This window comes from Prionailurus viverrinus, chromosome B4 (assembly GCF_022837055.1).
Source record: "Prionailurus viverrinus isolate Anna chromosome B4, UM_Priviv_1.0, whole genome shotgun sequence".
In the NCBI taxonomy this organism is placed as follows: Eukaryota; Metazoa; Chordata; class Mammalia; order Carnivora; family Felidae; genus Prionailurus; species Prionailurus viverrinus.
Window position 1 is genome coordinate 91,309,285 of NC_062567.1, and position 22,528 is coordinate 91,331,812.

General features: G+C 39.4%; 1 protein-coding gene across 5 annotated transcripts in view; it reads left to right on the forward strand.

The window, feature by feature from the left end:
- Positions 1-9,758: 9,758 nt before the first annotated feature.
- The window catches only part of YEATS4 (YEATS domain containing 4), a 57,920-nt gene continuing 45,150 nt past the window's right edge, over positions 9,759-22,528 (forward strand). For 2 of the 5 annotated variants that reach the window (XM_047865972.1, XM_047865971.1), the window contains exons 1-6: positions 9,759-10,054; positions 12,772-12,891; positions 13,978-14,044; positions 14,151-14,245; positions 19,224-19,316; positions 19,405-19,492. In XM_047865972.1, coding sequence (XP_047721928.1) covers positions 10,004-10,054; positions 12,772-12,891; positions 13,978-14,044; positions 14,151-14,245; positions 19,224-19,316; positions 19,405-19,492 — 514 coding nt within the window. In that variant the 5' untranslated portion in view covers positions 9,759-10,003. The remainder of the gene's footprint in view (positions 10,055-12,771; positions 12,892-13,977; positions 14,045-14,150; positions 14,246-19,223; positions 19,317-19,404; positions 19,493-22,528) is intronic. The other 3 variants (XM_047865973.1, XM_047865974.1, XM_047865970.1) reach the window with 2 other exon arrangements.

Sequence of the window (22,528 nt, forward strand, 5' to 3'; positions counted from 1 at the left end):
TTTTAGCCCTTTGAAGAATTCTTCTGTGCACTTTTCTGATTATGAAGGAATATAAAGGACTAGATGAATTGTTGCTGTTCCTTAATTTTATTAACTTATATTCATGCAGAATGAATAAATCCTGAAATAATTGCTGATTAACCACAAATGTGAAATTATGCATGCTGTAAAAAAAATACAAACATTATCATTAAAGGCTTTATCTGTCTTTGTTTAGACCCATCTAGTGTCTCTGAAGAAAAAATATATGTATTAAAAATATATATATTTGGCACTCTTAATATATCCTATGTCTTCAGCTGTACCCAAATAGCTAGATATTGCTGGAGAAAAACCCACAAGCATTCTGATAGATCTCACTATCATAACCACAAATCTGACATGGGCCCTCAGTCTGCATGACCATCTTACCAACTTCTCTGCACTCCTATGGTGGTGTTCCCACTCTCCAAAATGACTATTTTACTTCTCTTCCTCTCCCTTCAAAGACCCAGCATACACACCCAACCACCCATCTTCCACTCTCTCTCGTCAGTATATCACCTGCCCTCACATGACACTGAGAAAAAAGAAGCAACCTCATACGAAATTCTCTCCTCCTTGCCACCATGACAGTGGTCACACCTTACCTCTCTTCCTCTGCTCCCACCAATAACTGTCTGCACATGCAATCTCAGATTGAATCCCTCTCACTACTCCAAGTTAACTGAGTGTTTCCTGCATCCTGAGTTTCCCCCTCCTTGCTGGATCACCCCTGCCATTGTACAAAATGTCCTGGTAACCTTCCATCTTACAAAGACCTCCATTAACCAACACAAGTCTCTAACTACATCATTCTGACTTCTGGGATGAGAGATCTGTATACACCAACTCCATGTCCTCACCTGCCTTTTCTCCCTCACCTTCTCTTTTCAAACCTTTTTTTTTTTTAATTTTTATTTATTTTGAGAGAGAGAAAAAGGGAGAGAGCCAAGCAGACTCCAGGCTGTTAGCGCCAATCTCAACACTGGTCTCTATCCCACAAACTGTGAGATGATGACCAGAGCCTGGATCAAGAGTCAGAAGCTCAGGGGCGCCTGGGTGGCTCAGTTGGTTATGCTTCCTGCTCTTGATTTTGGCTCAGGTCATGACCTTGAGGTTAGTGAAATCCAACCCTGCATTGGGCTCTGTGCTGACAGCATAGAGCCTGCTTGGGATTCTCATTCTCTCTCTCTCTCTCTCTCTCTCTCTCTCTCTCTCCCCCCTTCCTCACTCACGCATGCTCTTTCTCTCAAAATAAATAAATAAATTTTTTAAAAAGTCAGAAGCTCAACCGACTGAGCCACCTAGGTGCCCCTCTTTTCAAACCTTCTTCACCTGGCTGCTATCCTTAGTTGTTAGCTGAAACCTCTCCTTCATGGCTCCTTCTGTGACTCCTTGAGGCCAATTCTAGTAATCACCCATTCTCTGTTCAACTTACATGATCTCCCAGCAGTACTTGACGAAGTAAACCACTTCATACTTCTAGAAAACTCTTTCTCCCTCTGCTTCTCCTCATTCACATCTGGCCTCACGGATTGCTCCTTCTCAGTCCTTGGCTGGCCTTTTCTCTGCTATTTAGTTTCTAACTGTGGGAGGTCCCAGGACTCATGCCTATAGCCACTGGATAGACCACATATCTTATTTATTTATTTATTTATTTATTTATTTATTTATTTATTTATTATTTTGTCTTTTCTTGCTGAAATATAACTTCTAAAATAACAGATTTTCGGGGCACCTGGCTGACTCAGTGGGTAGAGCATGCTACTCTGGATCTCGGGGTTGTGAATTCAAGCCCCACATTGGATGTAGAGATTACTTTAAAAAAATCTTTTAAAAAACCCAGATTTTTCTCACTTTTTAAACATATTGAAATAACTCAATTTCCCCCAAATGTACAAGTACAATACAAAGGCCTTTTATTTTTCTAAATAGTTTGAGAGTAAATTGGTGCCACATGTGGCCCTGAATTGTTCAGTATGTGATTCCTACATAACCTCAAAACATCACCCAAATCAGGAAGTTAACCGTGCTACATAATTACCACCTAATCATCATATCCCATTCAATTTCATCAATTGTCCAAGTTCTTTACAGTAAAAATATCTAATTCAGAATTATGTATTGTATTTGGTGGTCTTTATTAGTTTTCTTCAATCTGGATCATCTCTTCGGTTTTTTTTCCCTTGACTTCTACAACTAACAATTTTGAAGACCACGAATCAGTTATGTTGTAAAATGTCCTAAGGTTGTTTTGAGGTTCTACTGATTAGATTAGGCTGTGCCTCTTTGGCAGGAGTACCACGGAAGTGAGGCTGTGCCGTTCTCATTGTGCCCTCTTAGGTGGCATGCGGTTTTGAAATGTTCTATTACTGGTGACGTTCATTTCAGTCATTTGATGAAGGTGATGTCTGCAAGTCACCTCCCCTGTGAAGTATTTGCGAAGAGTAATGTACTTTGAGATTGTTCCTTATCAAATTTTCAACTTATGCATTTATTTATTGTATCAGTATGGACTCATGGCTCCCTGTTTTATTCAAGTTATAATGAATTATAATCTATTACTATCGTTTATTTTTGATGCTCACGCTGTCCATGATTTGGCTAGTGGAGCTCCTGCAAGCTCGCTTCTGCATTATTTTGACATGTTCTCATCATTCTTTGAGCACCTTCTTGTTTTCTGGCCCAGGATGTTCTAAGACTCACCTTGTTCTTTCCCTGCTCCAGCCCTGAAATCACCCATTTCTCCAAAGAACACTGATCCTTCACAGTGGACAATGGTATTTAAAACACAAGATCTAGGCACTAGGGTGTCACTGTTGCCAGGCCCTGTCAATGGCCAGAGAAGGAGGATATGCACAATACTCGTCACTCTATCTATCCATTTATATTAAATTCACATCAGTATCTCCAACTCCAATCCCACACCACAGGGTTTATTCTAGTTTTCTCTTTTCCCATGTTGTTCCCAGAGAACTCCCTTCTCTGATGGTGAGAAAGCTGGCATCCATTGTCCTTAATAACCTTAAAATGTATCCTTAGTACATGTATGTATTTGATCAATTTGTCTGTATGTAACCGATCTCCTAACACTGCCACAGCATGGAAGAGACGGCCTCCACTCAGGCTCTGATACCCTTCGTTGGCTCCTCCTTCTTCCACATCTGCACACCCTCTTAACTATGTTATATCTCTAACACGCTATGCTGGGTCACTGTCCTAATAGGAAGGGGGGCAGAGTTTTTTACTCTTGTTTACACCTATATTCCAAACACCTAAAACAGTGCCTGGAACATGATATATGCTCAATAAACAGTTGATTGAATGAATCTCTTTCTTATTATTTAGTATATTCCTCCATGTTTACCATTCTAGGATTTTTCTTACTCCTCAGGTCCACATGATTCCAGTACAACAGCTCCTGGGATTCCAAGGGTCAGGTCTCAGGGTGCCTGGCTGGCTCAGTCGGAAGGCTGTGCGACCCTTAATCTCAGGGTTGTGAGTTTGAGCCCCATGTGGGGTGTAGAGATTAGTTAAATAAATAAAACTTAAAGAAACAAATTCATCCACAGGTCAGGTCTCAAGACTATGTGAATGTAGTGTGTAGACTAGCCATGGGAGGGCAGCAGAGGACTTCAACACAGGTGCAGCCTTGGGCTTCAAGATTTTGGGACCATTCTAGTATGAATAAACCCAGAAAAAATATGGGTTTATTCATATCAGGTTACCTAGAGGTGTATAAAGAATGGATCAAAGTAGGGGAGAGAGACTTGAAGAGTGACTGCCTAAATGCAGAGATGGGCTATATCCAGGAAGCACCATACAACACAGGCTGACTAAAGAAACAATGAGAGATTAGCAAAAGTTGTCTGTAGAGCGAAAGCAATGTTTGTTGGAGATTTTGCTTAATGTTTTTGATAAATATCATTTTTTACCTTTACCTGTTATTTTCATACAATTAATTTCCCAAACTAAATTTCTCTTATTCAGGAATGGAATAAAAATCAGTATCAATGGTTGATCATTTTTGAGAGAAACTCAATTTTCATATTGCTTAGTTTTACCCTAGGATATTATTTGAAATGTGGAATGATATTCCAAATGATAATTTAGCTCTTTATGTGGCACTAATTATAACTAAGCCCTGAGCACATTTCTAGTATTTAGTGGACTCATTTTTAAAATATTTACTTAGAAGTTGCTAAAGGGAATTAATAAAAATTATAATCAGAAGTGACCAATGTCATTCATAGATACAATGTTTTTCAATTAAATGCATGTCTATTATGCAATCGTATTTTAAAAGTTATTTTTTAATTTTAATCAGGTTATAAATTCTCAATGTTTACAGAGTCAGGTAAGTTCCACAAGGTTTATTATGAAAGATGTACCTCCTCATTTCTCCCCCTTTACATGATCACTTTCTACTCTATTAGTTTAATAGTAATTTTTTATATTTGCCTCCGTGCTTTAAAGTATTAGACTTGTATTGATTTTTCTTGATTTTTTCATGTTAGGATATTGACTTCCCACTATCAGGGTTCAGGATTAGGCTCTATTTCCTCCTCCTCCTCCTCCTATCACAAAAGGGCGCCCAATGCCCATCCTTCCAATGTAATTATATATTTTTTTGTTAGACCAATACCCGGTATTTCTGTAGCCATAAATACAATTATTTTCTTCTTTTATGCAGTATTTTATTTTCTCTAGAGCTAATAACTGTATGATTCTTAAATTTGCTTAGTTTTCTGTGTATCTCATTAGTTTACCTCCCAAACTCTAGGTCTAATATTTACACATTAAAAGTATTTAAATAATCTCTCAAGGCTTCAGACCCAGCTAGAATTTTGTCAATTTCATCTTTTTTAAAAAAATTAATTTATTTAAGTAATCTCCATAACCAATGACGGGCTCAAACTCATAAATCCGAAATCAAGAGTCTCATTCTTTTCCAATTGAGCCAGCCAGGCACCCCAATTTCATCTTTTTAAAGCAGTAATTCCCAAAGATTTCCCACCAAATCTAACTGGGACTTGTTTCTGTCTGTGTCTAATACATAGCTTATCACCCTGGGTTTGCTCTTTCAACATCATTTTGGGATCCTCTTCTTTTATCTCCATATTTTATATTTATTGTGTTTCCTGTATTTCATAATTTCCTCTTTCTTGGTTTATTTTGGTGGATTACATCTCCAGAATCTTCCTGAGAAAGGGTACATGAAAGGTACTTTTTTCGAGACTTAGCATGTCTGAAATTGTCTTTTTTCTATTTCACACTTGGTTGATAATTGGCTGGGTATGGAATATTAAGTTGGAATTAATGTTCTTCAGAAATTTGGAGATGGTCTATTGAACTGGGACCGCCTGGGGAACCAAACCCAGGGAAGTCCATTGTGCCCTAGATTACAATGTTGCTACTAAGGAGTCTTAAGCCATTATGAATTTGTAACCCAGAAGTACGTGGGATCTTCTCTTTATCTTCAGGGTTGTGAAAGTTTGCAATGATGTACCTTGATGTGGATCTGTTTTCATATTTGTTCTGGGTACTTGGTAGGATCTTCAGCTTAGAAACTCATAACCTTAAGTACTAGAAAGCTTTGTTGAATCATTTATTAATTATTTCCTTCCTTCCATTTTCTTCATTCTCTTTGGAACTCCTAGACTAGTCCTCTGATATAGTTATAGAGTGAATTGGGTCCCTCTAAAATTCATATGTTGAAGCCCTAACCTCCAATGTGACTGTATATGAGGGTAAGGCCTTTAAATAGGTAATTAAGGTAATTAAATGAAGTCATAAGGGTAGGGTCCTAATCCAACAGGACTTGTGTCTTTATAAGAAGAGGAGGAGACCCCAGGAATGTGTATGCACATTTAAAAGGCCACGTGAGGACATGGTGAAAAGGCCACCATCTGCAAGCCAAGGAGAAAGGCCACAGGAGAAACCAAAGGTGATAACACCTTGATCTTGGATTTCTACCCGCCACAACTGTGAGAAAATAAATTTCTATTGTTTAAGGCACCCAGCCTGTGGTATTCTGTTATGGTAGCCCTAGCAACCGAATACAGAATTTTTTGGGGGGGTGGGGGTAGAAGGAGAGGGACAGAGAGAGAGGGAGAGAATCCCAAGCAGGGTCCAAGATGTCATCAAGGAGCCTGACACAGAGCTTGATCCCATGACCCTGAGATCATGATTTGAGCCAAAATTAAGAGTCGGACACTCAACCGACTGAGTCACCCAGGTGCCCCTGTTGTCATGTTTTCTGTCCTCTCTTCCATTTCTTTGTCTTTTGCTCTACTTTCTGGGAGATTTCTTTGATATTATCATTTGACCTTTTAATTGAGTTTTTTACATGTGTATTTATTTATTTTGAGAGAAAGAGAGAAACAGCACAAGCAGGGTAGGGGCAGAGAGAGGGGGAGAGAGAATCCCAAGCAGGCTCTGTGATGTCAGCCCGGAACCCAACCCAGGGCTTGATCCCACAAACCATGAGATCATGACCTGAGACAAAATCAAGAGTCGGATGTTCAGCCAACTGAGCCACCTAGGTGCCCCTAATTGAGTTTTTGCGTTTCTACTATCGTATTTCAAATTTCCTACAGCTCTTTTTTCCTTTATAAATGTTCCTTTTTTTCTTTGTTTAGTGTCATGTTTACTATTTTTTGTTTTATCTGAATATCATCACTGTTCTTTTGTTTTGTTTTGACCTTTACTTCCCTATGTTTCCTCTAATCTGTCATTTTGTTTATTTTGAATTGTATGTTTCATATTAGAGGCATTTCTCAGTTATTTGGTAAGCCTTGGTTATCTGCTTAAATTTAGGAGTTGAAAAATAAAAGTTTAATTTGGAGTTCCAAGGGCTTATGTGGATTTGACCATATGTACTTTGCTGAAGGATGATCAAGATAGGTTGAGTGAGATTCATCGGGGATCCTGAGATCTCTTCCCTTAGGCTGGTCAGATTCCCCAGAGAAGCCTCTCCCTATTGGCTGCTAGAAAACAAAGGCCTGGTTGCCAGCATTTTAAGAGTTAAGTGAGGGACAGAGGTCTTAGCCCCTGGCAGCCATAATTTCATTAATCTACCTATTTTCTGTATGGTATTCCTTCCTTAACTCTACCTGTTGTTCTTCAATATAGAGACCATGTTTTTCCTCTGTTTATTCCTTGGCAGTAAATAGCATGTAATTGTTTAATTGTATTAATATTTCTTAAACAGCCTCTCAAACAGTCTTTGTTAGCTCCTTTTCTCCATCTTCCCCCACCCTTACTTCCAGATATCCCCACAACTACAGATTCTTGAAACTTGGGAAGTTTCTGTAGTGCAAATTGAGCAGCTTATTAGTTCTGACTGCTCAGCTCTCAGGACTGCTCTATACCACTTGCCATTTGTATTCCAGATTTCAATATTTTGTTTCACCTTCTTTCCTATTCTTCTTACCTTAAAGGTTTATGCCTTTTTGAAAATCTCTTTACTTGCTTTAAAGGAGTTTTGGGGGGAAGCAAAAGATATATATTCAATTCATTATCTTTCCCCCAAAGTTTCCAATATGTTTTATGTATTTGTTTAATTTTATTTTATTAAATGTTATTTTACTTTAAAAATACTTAGGGTAAGATTTTTAAAAAATTTTTTTTCAACGTTTATTTATTTTTGGGACAGAGAGAGACAGAGCATGAACGGGGGAGGGGCAGAGAGAGAGGGAGACACAGAATCAGAAACAGGCTCCAGGCTCTGAGCCATCAGCCCAGAGGCCGACGTGGGGCTCGAACTCACGGACCGCAAGATCGTGACCTGGCTGAAGTCGGACGCTTAACCGACTGCGCCACCCAGGCGCCCCCTTAGGGTAAGATTTTAAGCAAAGAATAAAAAACCCCCTGAGAAACAGGAGAAAATAAGAAAAAGGAGAGCTGGAAAAATAATTATAAAGGGCATATTTGGGTTCCAGAGATCACATTTTGAAAGCCATAATCTGGAAAAGGTGAACTTCAGATGAGGGTACAGGGGACAAAAAAAAAGTTCCATATTATGATGTGAAGCATTTTGTATGACAGTGTCTTTAACAGATCTCATTGGTTTCAATTACCTTTGGAAAAATGCCCTCAAGTCTTCTTGACTTTTCCAGTTTTCATTTACTCACTGTTCAACAAACATTATTGGGCACAAGAAATGTTGACTAAGGTCTAAGAATACTAAGGTGAATAAGATAGTTATTGCCTTAATGGAATTCACAAATAATTAATATAGAACATGATAAGAGTTACAATCCCTTGGGCACTTTGGGAACATAGAGGAGACAGTGACTAACTACCTAGTAATCAGATGCCAGAGAAATAACAGAAAAACCAAGAGAATGGGCACCACAAAAGAGGCAGTGGATAACAGCATCAAATCCTGGTCAAGAAGTCAAATCAGTTAAGGGAAAGTAGTAATTGGATTTACTACCCATCATCCATTTAACCCATCCCCCTGCCCACCTCCCCTCCAGTAACCCTCAGTTTGTTCTTTACAGTTAAGAATCTATTTCCTGATTTGCCTCTTTTCCCCCATGCCCATGTGTTTTATTTCTTAAATTCCACATATAAGTGAAATCATACATATTTGTCTTTCCCTGATTTATTTCGCTTAGCATAATACACTCTAGGTCCATCCATATCATGGCAAATGGCAAGATTTCATTCTTCTTTATGGTTGAGTAATATTCCATTATATGTGTGTATTTACATCTTCTTTATCCATTCATCAGTCAATGGGCATTTGGGCTCTTTCCACAATTTGGCTATTGTTGATAATGCTGCTATAAACATCAAGGTGCATGTGCCTGTTCCAATCAGTAATTTTGTTTCCTTTGGGTAATACCTAGTAGCGCAATTACTGGATGTACGGTAGTTCTATTTTTAACTTTTTGAGGAACCTCCATATTGCTTTTAATAAGAAAGATTTAAACTTACCTTTTCTTATGGGGAAAAGCCAAAGTAGAAGAAAGGCTGATGATACAGGGCAGGGTGAGGATGACTGATGGGGCAAAATCCTTGAGGAAGCAAAAAAAGAATGAGATCAAGAACACAGACTGAAGAACTGATTTTAAACTGGAAGAAGATTCCCTCTTGAACAGAAGAGAAGGGATGAAGGATATTGGGCAAACCAAAGCTTATGTTTGGGTCTGCTGGCATGGAGGTCTTTTTCTCTGTGAAATAACACGCATGCAAAGTCATCCGCTAAGAGTGAGAGGGTTGATGTTGGAGTCGGAGGTTTGAGACTCAGGAAAAGCTTAAAATAACTAGTGGAGAAAAAGGAGAGAGAACTGGCTACCATCTAAAACTTCAATTGGAAACCACTAGTTTAGTGCTGCACTAAGCTTTGCAGTTATCAGTGCCACTTACGAGCAATAGAGATAGGTTTGCCATCAAGTTATGGACCTTGGAATCTAAACTGTGAGTAGAAAAGAAAGTAAGGGAGGAGAGAAGGAGGTAAATAAGAAATGAGCGGTTCAAGTGTGGAGGTCTGGATGAAGACCACGAAAAGCTGGGGTTGGCGAGTAGATTTAATGAACTTGATTTCAGAATCGGAACTGTTCAGCGATGACAAGGTATTGGCTCCAAATGCCAACGTCTCGGTTACTCTGTAGCCAGGTGGTCTGGGTCGGCTCCAGCGGTTTCCCGCCACCTCCGCACGCCCAGCAAGAGGGCTGCGGCCCAGCGCGTGCGCACTGCGCGGGCGAGCTCGTCGCGCCTGCGCACGGCGCCGCCGCCGCTCCTCCTTCCATCGGGCGCTACACCGCGCGGGGCTAAACGGCCTTCCGGGACGCCGCCCGCCGCGAGGAGTTTGCTGTGCCCCAGCGCCGCGAGCCCCGGTGACTCGCCCTCGCTCTACCCAGAAACCTTCCGCCTCAGCCCGCGCGGGAGGAGCGGGGCCTCTGAGGGGAGCGGCTACCCCGCCGGCCCCGGTCTCTTTCCCTGGCGGCGGCGGCTTCTTCTGTAGGACAATATGTTCAAGAGAATGGCCGAATTTGGGCCTGACTCCGGCGGGAGAGTGAAGGTCAGTCCCCGGCCCACGCCTCCGCTCCGGGAGCGGTTCTCCCGTCTTGGCTCCTCCCTGCGCAGCGTGAGGAGGGCCCGTTTGCTTTCCCTCTCGCGCCTTCTCCGCTCGGGTTTGAACCGCGGTTTCCAGTCGGGGAGTCACAGCTGCCGCGGGAAAATAAGTGTTTCTTTTGACTACCATTTGGCCGCCTTCCCTCCAGAAATCAACCGGTAGTGGTTTGGGGAGAACTGGACATTGTTGCCGAGGCAAGTGGCCAGTTGGAGGGCTTGGTGTCATCTTCTGCCAGCCCCGGGCACCGGTAAACCGGGGTGCCGTCCACCTGAGTGTGAGGATAGTAACAGTGGCAGAGACTGGATTACGCGCTTCCCGTGCCAAGCTCTGTAGCTAACCGCTTTCCTCGGTTCTCTGATGCAGTCAGTCCCTCCAGCAGCCTTACGGAGGCTTACCCCACAGGGCACATGCAAGTGTGATCGCCGAAGAGCCCTATCCCCAGGGTAGGATAGTTGAGGCCGCTTTCCAGAGTTCGTGGTGTTCACAGAGCCCCCCAGCTTCCGCCAAGATATGAATCAAGGCATGCAAAGAACGTAACACTGGCTGGCACGGAGAGAGCATTCAGTAAATGTTCGCTTTTTTTTTTTTTTTAAATTGTTGTAGAGCCTAACGTGATGTTTGACACTTAAACGTTTCCCTCCCACTTCCTGCATCTCCTGGCACGTTAGTTTTTAAGGCAGGACTAACTGGTTCTTGATAGAACGCCTGTGTTTTTCCCCTTCTGATTTCAGGTTTATTGCATAAAGGAGATTCTTCTTTAAAAAACCAATCACCCACGTTTGCCCCAATTTAGTTACTCTAGCTTTTCTTCGAGTCCCTCTAGCTTTTCTTCGAGTCCCTTTCTGTGTCCTACTGCTTTCACATAATTTTAACTATATGCGCATACAACTATTACACACAGTGCTTTCATATCACATGCAAAGTAGGAGTTCTTGGAAAATTTCAAAAACTGCCAAAATGTATTGGAAGGGGGTCAGGTAAAACTCATAGTACCAGAAATTTCATAAATATATACTTAGCCAAGCTTTTTGCACAAGATTTTGGGTTGCTAGGAAAGTACTACCAGAAGTTTAAAACATTGGCTTTTGGAGAACTTAAAAAAACTTTCTCTACTTGTGGTCATGTAAGGTTCAAAAAGTTTGTGGGGCGCCTGGGTGGCGCAGTCGGTTAAGCGTCGGACTTCAGCCAGGTCACGATCTCGCGGTCTGTGAGTTCGAGCCCCGCGTCGGGCTCTGGGCTGATGGCTCGGAGCCTGGAGCCTGTTTCTGATTCTGTGTCTCCCTCTCTCTCTGCCCCTCCCCCATTCATGCTCTGTCTCTCTCTCTGTCCCAAAAATAAAAATAAACGTTGAAAGAAAAAAAAAAAGTTTGGGGGCACCAGGGCGGCTCAGTTGATGGAGCGTCCACCTCTTGATTTCGGCTCAGGTCATGATCTCACCGCGGTGGGTGTGAGCCCTGGGGCAGGCTCTGCGCTCGGTGTGGAGCTGAGGCTTGTAGTCCTCAAATGCTTTTCTGTCAAAAATGAGTGTGAGTTAGTCACGTAGAGTCTTAAAATTAAGGATTTATTTCTCATTCTTGATGATTGTTATGTGGTCTTGTAGGCATCTTTTTCAAATTTAGATAAATTTCATTCATATAGAAAGGCTCTTGATAAATGAACCCCCTCTGCGTCACTGAGGAAATTTGCAAGTTTCCAGTAACAGGGTAACAGCTGCAGGATCTATTGTCTATTCACCTTACGCTCATTTGTTCAGGCCTCAAACCTGTGCCACAAGTGTCAGTAGCACTTCCTGTGACTATTTAAATTCTCATACAGCTTGCTTGCCTTCTTCTGAACTAACTTGAGGCTTGTAGGGATTGGATTTTTTTGTTAATTACCCGCCAAAATGGAAAGTTTTTTTTCATTTGTTCGCTGCTCTTCCTCATTTCTTAGTAATTGTTGAGTACATTGGCATAGCACTTTTCACATGTGGTGTATTTTGCACTTGCACAGTCAGTTACATTCTTACTGTTGAACAACTAGTCTCAAGTTTCATGTGAAGTTTCATGTCATTCGGTATTTTCTCCTGACTTGAAATTTTTTGTTTCTCCTTTCCGTGATAATCTGTCAACACGCACCACTTGTACACTTACCAGATGTGCTGAGAAACATGTACTTACATCTCAGAACTTAACACATAAGTAATATAATGAACAGTGTTTGCCCTAATTCTACCTAAAATCCTCTCCCAAACTGCCTTTAATATTTGTACTGTATTTTGGGAAACACTGCTATAAGCTGATAAATCAGGACATTATGACCATCAGGTGATGGCAGTCAAAACTGGTGGTCTTCATTCCTGAGGCTCACTTTCAAGTTTGTAAATAGCCTTTTGCCTTTCTTCAAAACAAAAACAAAGAAAAACCTCTCCAAGTACTTGACATGACTTAAATAGACATTTTCAAAGCGGGAACGTTATAATTAATCTGGTGTTTAGTTACTTGTGTTAATATGAAATGAGAATAATCGTCTGAAATTGATTTTTTGAGAGAAATCCACATTATAAGCAAACTCTACGTTTTTAGATCACCTGCCATTCCTTAAAACAGGTTTTCATAGCCCTTATTCTGTACATTTGGGTAATAATACAATATTAATTGATGTTGAAATTATTTTTCTTTTAGGGGGTTACTATCGTTAAACCAATAGTTTATGGTAATGTTGCTCGATATTTCGGGAAGAAGAGAGAAGAGGATGGGCACACCCATCAGTGGACAGTGTATGTCAAACCGTATAGAAATGAGGTAGGCACTTGTTTCTCCTATCACTGTTTTGAAGCCATGGTTTGTTTTTGATTGAAGGTAAATTATAATATTATTTTATAGTAACTTCCTGATTATAAAATTGGCCCCTTGTAGAAATGTCAACCCAAAAAAGTTGAAAGAATAAAGTGAGAGTTGTCATCATATAACTGTTAGCAGAAATCAATTTTGCAAAACTTTGTAACTAAAATTAAGTTATGATAACAAGAACTATGCTGCAAACACAGCACATCTTCCAATCATCACATCTTAAGTTAGCCTAGTATTTAATCAGGTGTTTCAGGAATAGTAGTTCATACTTTTTAATTCTTTAACAATTGGTAAAAGACCATCAGAAAGGATGAATGGCAAAACTGCTGTATAATCTGGCTGCTGGTAATTTTGTTTTGCTGCTGAATCTAATGTCTGGAATGCAGTCAGTACATAGTAGGTATTCAGTAGATGTTAATTGAACAAATATTTCTCCATTTAAAACCCTTTAAATCACAAAAACTTTCATATGAATGTTTTTAGCAGTGTTATTCTTAATAGCCAAAAAAAAAATAGAAACAACCCAAATATCTTTCATCCGATGAATGGGTGAATAAAATGTAGGATATCCACACAATGGAATATTACTAGGCAGCAAAAAGAAATAAAGTACTGATACATGCTACTACCACATGGAATAAATTTAGAAATGTTATGGTAAGTGAAAGACGCCAGACCAAAAGCCACATACTGGATGATACCATTTTATAAAATGTCCGGAAGAGGCAAATCCATAGACACAGAAATAGATTGGTGGTTGCCAGTGAATGAGAGGAAGAGGGAGTTAGGAGTTTGTGCTAATGGGTATGAGGTTTCTTTTTTGTGTGATAAAAATATTCTAAAATCGATTATGGGGATGGCTGCACAACTCTGAATATTCTAAAAGCCATTGAATAGTTACTTTAAGTGGGTGAATTACGTGGTATGTGAATATCTTGATAAAGCTGTTATTAAAAAAAAAACCTTCAATGACTACGTACATATTCTCTCAGTTTTTATATATAGATGGCAGAACTAATTAATTCCTCTGTATTTTAGGATATGTCAGCATATGTGAAGAAAATCCAATTTAAATTACATGAAAGCTATGGCAATCCTTTAAGAGGTACAGTACAGTTTTTTTATTCATAATGTACACATTTAAAAAGATTTTTTATTCATAATATACAAATTTAAAAATATTTTATAATTATTTTTTTCTCTTCTTTCAGTTGTTACTAAGCCTCCATATGAAATTACTGAAACAGGATGGGGTGAATTTGAAATAATCATCAAAATATTTTTCATTGATCCTAATGAAAGACCTGTGAGTAATGATAATCTTTGCAACCATAAAATAGGTTTTTCTAATTGTGAAAATGTGACAATACTTGAATAGTTTGTTATATATTGACATTTTTATTCAGATACACTTTATGTAAGCTTATCGCATAGTATATTTTGCCTTGAGTTAAGATTTTTCATGGGAAGTGCCTTTCAAAACTTTAATTTTTCAAGTATAGAAAGATGGGATATAATGTGAACATTTCTCAGAAAGAAGTCATGGGATTGTGTGATTACTAGAACAAAAAATTTAAAATTCATTAATATTATTTGGTTATTAGCAATAAACAAGATGAGTCCAACTGCTGTCAAGAATGAGAATACCCACTTTTTATAGTTAAAAGCCCTAGCAATAGTCTTTTTGTTTTTTCAAGTTGCTGTCCATACTAGCAGCTTTACTTTATATTTTATTCATGAATTTTTATTTATAACCACTGACTTTTTCATCTTTTGATCTCTTCTTATCACATTGTTGCTTGATAATGTAAAATGTCCCTCAAAGCTTTCACTTTGATTCCTCAGCAATTTTGTGAGGTTGGTGATACCGTCATTTTAGAGATGAGGATACTGAGGTTCAGAGATCAAGCCATATTGCTCAAAAGCACAGTTACTGTGGCAGAGCTAGTTTTTGAACCCAAGTTATATGCACTCAAACCTCATATTCTTTCCATGACCCCCCCCCCCTTTTTTTTTTTTTTTTTTTTTTTTTTTGACTAAGTCCACTCAGCTTGTTTTGTTTGTAAACCTAAACCTATAGGGTCACAACTCAGTTATGGCTCCCTCATTCCACATGTGCATGACTGGTGCTTAACTCTAGTTTCAGGTCATCACCGTTAATTTTCATCTTGTTAGATTCAGTGCATTCCTTTAGCACCAAACATTTGCACTTTAATTATCAGATTACATTTTTAGAAGTGTATGTGCTTCTAAAGGAGCTATGACCTGGGCCTGTAGTTCAGAGAATTAGTTCCTAATGGACTGCACCAGAGATACTGGAGTTGTTTGTTAAAAATTTGGACTCCTAGGCCCCATCTCCTGGAAAGTCTGATTTAGTAGGTTTGGAGAGGGGGCCAGTACCCAGGTGATCTTGGTGCACAGTAAGATTTAGGACCCATAATATAGGCCATACTCTTCCTGCGTAGGAATTTCTTTAGGCAGTCTGTCAAATGAGAGTCTTGTTTGGGCTTGTTGTCTCCAGTAGACAGACTCTTGACTTTTGTCATTAAGTGAAACATCCTATTCAGATCTAGGTAGTTCTAAATGTAAGAAAGCTCCAGTTTATGGTAAGCTTCCTTGAACTTTTTACTGATAACTGTTCATACATTTGTTTTCTTTTCTCCTGAATAACATCTATAGCTTATTTAAATACTTTCCATGTGTTAAGGTTTCCAGATCTCCTATCATTCTTTTGTCCTTCTTAGAATAGAATACTTTCAAAAGACATTATATTCTACTTGGCAAGAAATTATTAAATATCCATTATTTGTCAAGATATTGTTCTAGGGGTCGGATACAAAGATGAGATACTGTTCTTGTCCTTAATGAAAATAGTCTATTAGGGAGAATAGAGCACAGAAATGCAGCAGATATTGAGAGAGGAGAAGAAATCAGTAATGCTACTATAGCAGAAACTCTTTTTAACTTTGTAAGATTGCTTTGAATTCATTTTTACTTTGAGAATGTGCTGCCTTGTCTGTTCTTCAACTGTCTCACCCACCACTCTCAATTGGAAAATACATCTCTGAAAGAAATCATGGTATCATATAACTTCAGTATGAGACAACATTCAAAGTCCAGTCTTGGAAAGAGTGGTTATGACACTTCTGCAGTGATGAACTTATTGAATAAATTTCCATATAGATCTACATAGGCCTGAATTTTATTACCCAAAAACTATTGTCATCTTTTTTTTTTTTTTAATGTTTATTTATTTTTGAGAGAGACCGAGCATGAGTGGGGGAAGGACAGAGAAAGAGGAAGACACAGAATCTGAAGCAGGCTCCAGGCTCTGAGCTGTCAGCACAGAGCCCAACGTGGGTCTCGAACTCACAAACTGTGAGATCATCACCCAAGCTGAAGTCGGATGCTTAACTGACTGAGCCAACTAGGTGCCCATCGTTTTCTTTTAGTACAATGAAGCCTTTATACTTTTTTAATTGTTGGCTCTTTAAAATAAGTCATGAAGGTTTATTTAAAATATAGAAGAAAGACCTAAGTAACTTGTGACTAATTCCTGTTACCCAATAACCTATTAATAGATTAAGCCATTATAAAAGGAATGGTTATTCCTAAAAGCAGAATGCTAAAATTGGGTTTTTATTCCTAGAATTATCTTCATAGCTAGTATAGGCATTTCCATTGCTCTAAGAATCTTCAAACATCCTTCAAAATTAGAGACATCTATCTTTATGTTTTTCGTTGCCTATATCTGCATGAATGCTTTTGGGAATCTGAATAATAAATTTAAGGAAGGACAGTTTTATGATGCAGTTTTAAATTTCTCTTAAATTATAAGAGTAAAACGTGCACACGGTCTTAAAAAATACTCTAAAAAAATACAAGTCTCCTGTATCAGTTTCTTAGGATTGCCATAATAAAGGACCACAAACTGGGGCGCCTGGGTGGCTCAGTCAGTTGGGCATCCGACTTTGGCTCAGGGCATGATCTCACGGTTTGTGAGTTTGAGCCCTGCATTGGTCTCCGTGCTGACAGCTCAGAGCCTGGAGGCTGCTTCGGATTCTGTGTCTCCCTCTCTCTCTGCCTCTCCCCTACTCATGCTCTGTCTCTGTCTCAAAAATAAATAAAACATTAAAAAAAAAAATTTAAGGACTACAAACTGAGTGGCCGAAAACAGCAGATGTTTATTCTCACGGTTCTGGAGGCTAGAAGTCCAAAATAAAGGTGTTGGCCATGCTCTCTCCAAAACCTCAAGAGAAGGAGGATCCTTTCTTACCTCTTCTAGTTCCAGGTAGCCCCAGGTGTTTCTTGGTTTTGGCAGTATAACTCTAATCTGTGCCTCCATTGTCACCTGGCCCCTATCTCTCCTTGTCTCTGTGTGTCTTCTCTTCTTACGAGGACACCAGTCATACTGGATTAGAGCCTAACCACTCTATCTTAACTTGATTACACCTGCAAAGACCCTATTTCCAAGTAAGGTCACATTTACTAGTACTAAGGGTTAGGACTTCAGCATATCTTTTGGCAGGGTCACAATTTAACTCATAACATTTTCTTTCTCCCTTCTCTGGCCCCTTCCCAAGAAGAACCACAGTGATTCTTTTCAGTTCTCTAGAAATTACTCCATGCATCTCCTATATTTCAATCTGTTTGATTTTTCAATTTTATTTTTTTGTTTTATTTTGAGAGAGAGCATGTGCAGGTGAGTGGGGGAAGGGCAGAGAGAGGGAGAGAGAATCCCAAGTAGGCCCCATGTTGTCAGTGGAGCCTGATGCAGGGCTTGATCTCACAAACTGGGAGATCACCACCTGAGCTGAATCAAGAGTTGGACACTTAACTGACTGAGCCACCCAGGTGCTCCTGATTTTTCAGTTTTAGGTAATACTGTCACCTCCTCATGTGATGACAGATGGTTCTTTTTCTTCATCATTCCAGGCTTCTTTTTTTGTTTTGCTGGAGGAATTATTTCAGAAAGGATGCCTGAGTAATGAACCTTTGAACCATTGCTGCCTGAAAATATCTTTATTTTTGTTTCATATTTGATTGTTTGGGTGAAAAATTGTAAGTTTCACAGGAGGATATGCTCTCTTGTCTTTGAGTGATGGGAGAAAGGAAGGGTAACAGGCCTTGCCACCACACAGCATTCTTGATTTCTATAGCTGCCGACTTTGGGCTTGGAGCCTCCCTGGGGTTACACTGGGAGTGCTGGCTCTGACCTCTGCTGCTTTTTTCTGCCGTAAGTTTTCATGTTGTGAGTTTTTCTGTTCTGGTTAATCCACTCACGTAGTCTCCTCTCCCTTCTGTCTACTCCAGAAATTGTTAAGTTATCTGCTTTAAATATGGTGTATAGGAGCCCCTGGCTGGCTTAGTCAGTTGAATTTGACTCTTGATTTTGTCCCAGGGTCGTGGGACTGAGCCTCGCATTGGACTCCTGTGGAGTCTGCTTGAGATTTTATCTCTCCCTCCTCACTTCTGCTCCTCTCCCCTGCTGTCACCCTCTCTTTCTTTCAAATGGAAAAAAAAAAAAAAAATTAAGTATGGTATATCATACATGTTCCTTATAATGATTTTAGCTAACCTTTCAGAAAATTCTTTGAGGCCTCTGAATTGGTTTCTATAACATCAATTCTGCTGTTTTGCTACCTAGGTTTTATTTTGTTCAAGTAATCACACATTATGCTGCAAAGCTTTTCCTTTGATGTCCTATTGTACCTGTTCTTAGGTATTTTGAAGACCTGTTGCTCCTACAGAAGTAAATTATCATTGACTTTTATTTATTATGTTATTTATGTAATAATAGATCACCGAAGAAATATTTTGCATTCACTGAGCATTTTAGTATTGGTTATTTATTTTGAAAGTATAAAATCTTCCCTCTCCCTGTAAATTTGTAGACTTTAATCTTCACAGAATAGCTGTCAAAATTGATCTAGTTTTACCTGTGTAAATAAAAGAATTCATATCTTAGTGATTTTCCAGTTTAATTTCTATAGCTGTATTTTATATTGTTTTTCTATGTAGTCATTTTGTAGAGACGCTTTGTAACATCCATACTTACTCTCCTCAAAGCATTCATGTTTAGTCGATGTGGATGGATAATGATACCTAATAGGAAAATAAGATACAGAGTTTGAGTGATTTGCCACACAGTAAGTTGTAGTTGAGATACGATCCTGAATTTGACATGTTAGCTAATTCCAGTCTCTAATTCAGTTACAGAAATCATGATGTCTCACGATGATGAAAATCATTGCACAGGTGTGACATCTATTTTTATTTCACAGGTGACCCTCTATCATTTATTAAAGCTGTTTCAGTCAGACACCAATGCAATGCTGGGAAAAAAGACAGTGGTTTCAGAGTTCTATGATGAAATGGTAAGAGGATTTTATAATGAGAATTTTAAAAGCATTTTAAGTTGTAGAACTTTGAAGTTATTGGTCTTTTTTCATTCTATCCCGTTAGATATTTCAAGACCCAACAGCAATGATGCAACAATTATTAACAACATCTCGCCAGCTAACGTTAGGAGCCTATAAGCATGAAACAGAATGTAAGTGCCATGAGTTCATAATTATTCTGAAAAGTAATGTATTCTATAATGGTAAAAAAATTATGATTAGTAAGTATTACATTTTTTTCTAATGATATATAAAGGTAAAATTTTTAGGAGTTAAAAAAAAATGTATTACTATAGAACATCTATCTAAGAAGGATGTTTTAAATTGTTCTCAGAGTAAGGCTGCCTGGGTAGCTCAGTTGGTTGAGCATTCGACTCTTGATTTCAGCTCAGGTCATGATTCCTGGGTTGTGGGATAGAACCCTGCATCGGGCTCCACACTGAGTAGCCTGCTTGAGGTTCTCCCTGTCTCTCCCTCTGCTCCCTCCCCTGCTTGTGCACTCTCTCTCTTTCTCAAAAAACAAAACAAAACAAAAAATTGTTTCCAAAGTAGGCTTACTTTCAGAAAGGTAAAAAACAGCCTCTCACATTCTTTGAAATACTGTCTTTTATTCTCTAATTACTTTTAAGCATAGCTTTTCACTAATTTTGCTTAATCTGTTACTCAGTCATTTCCTGTTTATTAGTCTTTGCTAATAAAATCTGTGTGAAGAACCTTGCAGAACACAATTAGAGTTGACTCTTGAACAACGCGGGGGTTAGGATTGCCAACCACCCTCCCATCCCCACCTCCCAATGGTCAGAAATCTGTGTACAACTTTTCACTTACCAAACACTTAACTACCAATAGCCTGCTGTTGACGGGAAGCTTTATGGGTAGGTAAACAGTCCACACATATTTTGTATATTTATATGTATTTTATTCCATGTAATAAAGTAAAGTATACTGTGGGGTGCCTGGGTAGCTCAGTTGGTTGAGTCTCCAAATCTTGATTTTGGCTCAGGTCATGGTCTCATGGTTTGTGAGATCAAGCCCTATTAATCTGAATTAATGCTGGGGTGGTAGGTACCAGAATGACATACTGATAATCAGTCATGTTGTATTTTCCCTCTAAGCTAACATGGCCTTAGAATCCCTTACACATCGCTTAGTGCAGCTACTGCCAAGCATTTGCACTTGGCACTCAACGTGAAACCTATTTGCCATCCTTGTGTTAACATTTATGTCACCATTCATTCAGTTGTTCCTTTGATCTTCCATTCATTTGCTTCTAGTATATATTGAGCCCCAGTTATATGCCAGGCATTGTCTTCGGTTCTGAAGATAGAGCAGTATCCAAACCAGACAAAATCCTTGCTCTCATGAAGCTTACATTCTAGTAAAAGAAAGGCAGATATTAAATAAATAGAACAACAAAGTGTAAGATAGTGATTAGGTGATATGGATAAAAATAAAGTAGGGGAGGGAACACCTTTGGTAGGAGGAGATAGTTGAAGTTTTAAATATCAGGTCAGAGAATGCTCCCTGAGTTTGTGGCATTTGAACAGATACCTAAAGGAGTAAGGAAGTGAACCATTCTTTTTATTTTTAAATGATTTTTTTTTTTTTTTTTTTTCCCGAGAGAGAGACAGAGAGCAAGCAGGGGAGGGGCAGAGAGAGAGAGGGAGACACAGAATCCGAAGCAGGCTCCAGGCTCAGAGAGGTTAGCACAGAGCCTTACACAGGGCTTCAACCCACGAACCATGAGGTCATGACCTGAGCCGAAGTTGGACACTTAACTGACTGAGCCACCCAGGTGTCCCAGAAGTGAACCATTCTTATCTGAGGGAAGAATGTTAAGTGTCAGGGGAGCAAGAAGGGCAAAAACCCTAAGGTAAGAGCATGCCTGGCATATCTGAGTAGGCCAGTGTGACTGGAGTAGAGTGAATAAAGGGACAAGAAGGGGGAGGTGAGACCAGAAAAGTTAATAAGGGACCAAGTCATTTAGGGACTTGAGGGTAGCCGCAAGTACTTTACAGTTTTAATTAAACAGAAGGAAATGTGAAGTTGTTTGTGGGTTTTTTAACAGAAGTGACATTATAAAACATTTTAAAAGATCAATCACCCTGGCTGCTGAGTTGAAAACACACATAAAGCAAAAAGTATAGTGGCAGAGAGAATAGTTAGGAGGCTGTTCCAGTATTCCAGATATGATAGAGTGGTAGGTGGTACCAGAGTAATAGCAGTGGAAGTGCTGAGAGGATGTCAGGTTTTGATTTATTTTGAAGATAGATACAATAGGATTTTTTGATGGTTTTAAGAATAAGATGTGAGAGAAGTAGACAGACAGAATAACTCTTAAGGTTTTGGGCCCAAGGAGCCAAAAAAAACCATCGTTGCTTTTCATAGAGGTGGGAAGTCTGGGAGGGGCAGGCTTTGGCAGAAAGATTAGAAGTGCTGTTGTGGACATGTTGAATGTGGGATGCCTGTAAGACATCAAAGTGGAAATGCTGGTAAGGGAATTGCACCCACAAGTCTAGTATTTAAGGAGAGGTCTAAGCTAAAGATACACATTTGGAAGTTAGTATATGGATGGATTTATAAATTTTAAGACCAACTAGTATCATCAAAGGAGTGAGTGAAGATAAAAAAAAGAGGTCTAAGGACTGAGCCATGGGCACCAACATTTAGAGATTAAGGAGATGACCAGCAAATGAAATTAAGAAATAGCAGTGAGTATGGAGAAAAACAGGGTGCATATAATGTGAAGTCAGGTGAAGACAGTGTATCAGGAAATAGTCATTAGCTCTGTCCAATACTGCTAGAACCGATACTGATAGTGGTCCAATGCTGATAGATCAAGTAAGTTAAGAGCCGAGAAACGGGCTAGTAGAAGTTCTTGATGACCTTAGGAGGAGCAATGGAAGGAGAATGGTAAGGACAGAAGATCAACTGAAATGGATCAAAAGAGAATGAGAGAAATGGAGATGGAGACAGGCGCTGGGGCAACTGTCTTGGAGCTTGGCTATAAAGGGAAGTAGTAGCCTTGGAAGTGGTAGCAGAAGCAGGATATGGGGTCAGGAGGTGGGGAGGGGGTGCAATATCAGGGGGGAAATAAGCCAGTATATTGTAGGCCACAAGAGGTGAACGCAATAAAAGAGGGAGTGGGGGATGAGAATGCAGGAGAGAAGGGGTTGCGGTTTAACTGC